A 3,388-nucleotide genomic window follows, 5' to 3' on the forward strand; every position below is an offset into this window, starting at 1 on the left:
AATTTATATTCGATTAATATTTATATTTATATTTATTAAATAAAATAAATATAGATATGAATATATTAGTATCTAATCTATATATAATTCGATTTTGATCCTATTTGAATTTAAAAGCTAACCATTTCTCACATTAAAGATGTACCTAATCTCCACTATATGAAAAAACGGTTCCAGTAAAATACTCTTTGCCCCCGATAAAGCATCACGGGCATCCAGAAAATCATCAAACACCTACATATTCCAAACTCTAATTTTAGAAAGAATAAACCTGTAATAAATTCCTCACCTCCCCCATCAACCCCACCTAAGCTATCAGAATCTTATTCAATTTCTTTAAATATTCCCCCCACCATGTTCTGAGCCATCCTCCTATGTTTGCATGCAAAGTAAAAGACAGATATCCACACCCTTATAAATAACTCCATGCACTGCTACACTTACCAATGAAGACAAATCAACCTAAAAATCCAGCATATCCCACGCCATCCTATTTCCAGCATTAAACCGAAAAGCTCCGCAAAGCCACCTCACCCCCCACCACCACAGCTTCATCGAATGCGTTCCCCACAAGACCATATCACAACACCTCCACTTCTGTTCCCCATCCAGAGGGTGGCATAACAACAGCATTCCAGCCAGTCTAGACAAAAAACACAGAGAGAGAGAGAGACAGATAGAGGAAGGCGTAGATTTAGCTCTATACACCATTGTCTCTTCTGTCCCTTTCCCCTCCCTCCCACCCTCTTTCTCTCCCTCTCTTGCTCTTCTTCTGAGGAAGCTCTCTCTTCCCCCTCTTCTGTTCTAGAGCTGGGCGCCATTGCAACAGAAAGGAGGAGAAGAGAAGGAGAAAAAGAGAAATCCAGTCCCAAGGCAGCCAGGTCGGTAAAGGTTGGATCTTTTTGGGTTTTTTGTCGAATTTTCTCTTGTCTCTTTGCGAAAAATTTCATCTTTTTGATAGATAAAGAAGAAGTCCCTTTTGTTCCATCTCCATTGTGTGCATAAGACGACATTCGTCTCACGTTCTCTCCTGAAGCCTGCCATCGTCTTTTGTTCTTCCTTTATAGACCCAGCTCCTTGATGGTGAGATGCCCGTAGCCGAATTCTCTAGCACCATTCCATCGAAATCCACTCCCAAAATCCAATCTTTCCGATCCCTTCTTCTCGCCGGAGAATGGGTTCCTTCTCCTTCCCCAGCTCTTTCCGGGACCTCCCATTGCCGGAGCAGGTGGCGACCGCCACCCAGGCGGCACTGGTCGTCTTCTTCCTGTTCTATGCCTCCGCTCGCCCGGTTTTTACCTGTGCCCTCCGGCGTTTCCCGGCGTTCAAGGATGAGAACGGGAACCCAGTCCCTGTGCCAGATTCCGATGGTGATCGGTCGGTGGTGATCGGGTATTGGTTCAAGATCTCAGTTTCCTGCTGCTTCTACGTTCTCTTCCTTCAAGCTGTAGTCTTGGTGTATGAAACAGTACGCTTTGTTAGGACAGAGACGGACTCAGCTGATTATTCTGTGTTTTACCTGCCTTCTGTTCAAGTATTGTCTTGGCTTATCTTAGGCTTATCGGCGTTTCATTGCAAATTTAAGGCATTGGTGAAATTCCCGTTCTTGCTTAGGCTGTGGTGGTTCCTATCATTCATCCTCTGTCTTTACATTGCTTATGTCGATACAAAAGGGTTGGTAGGCGAATTCTTTAGCTTCAATTCACACATGATTGCAAATTATGCCGCTTTTCCTGCTCTTGCATTCCTTTGCCTTGTCTCGATTCGTGGTGTTACGGGTGTAGAGTTGCATAGAGACCATCGGGACTTTGGTGAGCCATTGCTTGCAGAGGAAGAGGAAGCAGGCTGCCTTAAGGTCACTCCTTACTGTGAGGCAGGGATTTTTAGCCTAGCAACCATATCCTGGCTCAATCCTCTGTTGTCAATTGGTGTGAAAAGGCCCCTTGAGCTAAGGGACATACCTCTATTGGCCCCGAAAGATCGTGCAAAGACTTGTTATAAGATCTTGAATTCAAATTGGGAGAGGTTGAAAGCTGAAAACCCCATGAAGCATCCCTCCTTGGCATTGGCAATTTTCCACTCATTCTGGAAAGAAGCTGCTTTCAATGCTATTTTTGCTGGTTTGAACACTCTGGTTTCTTATGTGGGTCCCTATTTGATCAGTTATTTCGTTGATTACTTGAGTGGCAATGTGGCTTTTCCTCATGAGGGTTACATTCTGGCATCCATTTTTTTTGCTTCTAAGTTGATAGAGACTCTTACTACTCGGCAGTGGTATTTAGGAGTAGATATATTGGGCATGCATGTTAGATCAGCCTTAACAGCAATGGTGTACAGGAAAGGGCTTACGCTATCAAGCATAGCCCGACAGAATCATACAAGTGGTGAGATAGTAAATTACATGGCAGTTGATGTGCAGAGGGTGGGTGATTTTTCATGGTACCTCCATGATATTTGGATGCTTCCTTTACAAATCATTCTTGCTTTGGCTATCCTGTATAAGAATGTGGGTATTGCAACTATTGCAACATTAATTGCTACCATTGTCTCCATTGTTGTTACCATTCCTCTGGCAAAGGTGCAAGAGGGCTACCAGGATAACCTAATGGCTGCCAAGGATGAACGAATGAGGAAAACCTCTGAATGTTTGAAAAACATGAGAATCCTGAAATTGCAGGCTTGGGAGGATCGGTACCGATTAATGTTGGAGGAAATGAGGAGTGTGGAAATGAAGTGGCTTCGGAAAGCCCTCTATTCTCAGGCTGTGATAACATTTATCTTTTGGGGCTCCCCTATCTTCGTGGCAGTCATAACTTTTGCTACTTCTATATTGTTGGGAAATCAGCTTACGGCTGGCAGCGTCCTTTCAGCTTTAGCCACTTTCAGAATTCTTCAAGAGCCTCTCAGAAATTTTCCAGATTTAGTATCTATGATCGCGCAGACAAAAGTTTCTCTCGACCGGATATCCGGGTTCTTGCAACAGGAAGAGTTGCAAGAAGATGCCACCACAGTTGTTCCCCAAGGCCTTACAAACAATGCTATTGAAATTAAAGATGGAGAGTTTTGTTGGGACCCCCCTTCTTCAAGACCTACACTCTCAGATATGCAGCTAAAAGTGGAAAGGGGCATGCGTGTAGCAGTCTGTGGTGTGGTTGGATCTGGCAAGTCTAGCTTTCTATCTTCCATACTAGGGGAGATACCAAAAATTTCTGGTGAAGTAAGTAATCCATGTACAAATAAATATCTATATGCAGGCTTTTACATTAACCAAGTCTTGTTTCCTTTTGCAGGTTAAGATAAGTGGCTCTGCAGCTTATGTGCCTCAGTCAGCTTGGATCCAATCTGGAAATATAGAGGAGAACATTCTTTTTGGAAGCCCAATGGATAA

The 3,388-nt window shown here is 43.5% G+C and overlaps 1 protein-coding gene across 4 annotated transcripts in view; it reads left to right on the forward strand.

Moving 5' to 3' along the window:
• The first annotated feature begins 448 nt into the window (after window positions 1-448).
• The window catches only part of LOC105043189 (ABC transporter C family member 5), a 14,863-nt gene continuing 11,923 nt past the window's right edge, over window positions 449-3,388 (forward strand). The window contains exons 1-3 of one of the 4 annotated variants that reach the window (XM_019850129.3): window positions 452-881; window positions 962-3,217; window positions 3,291-3,388. The exon at window positions 3,291-3,388 is cut by the window's right edge and continues 223 nt beyond it. In XM_019850129.3, coding sequence (XP_019705688.1) covers window positions 1,175-3,217; window positions 3,291-3,388 — 2,141 coding nt within the window. In that variant the 5' untranslated portion in view covers window positions 452-881; window positions 962-1,174. Of the gene's footprint in view, window positions 3,218-3,290 lie in introns of all 4 variants that reach the window. The other 3 variants (XM_019850130.3, XM_019850131.3, XM_073255975.1) reach the window with 3 other exon arrangements.

The sequence above is a fragment of the Elaeis guineensis genome, chromosome 4, assembly GCF_000442705.2.
Source record: "Elaeis guineensis isolate ETL-2024a chromosome 4, EG11, whole genome shotgun sequence".
NCBI lineage: Eukaryota > Viridiplantae > Streptophyta > Magnoliopsida > Arecales > Arecaceae > Elaeis > Elaeis guineensis.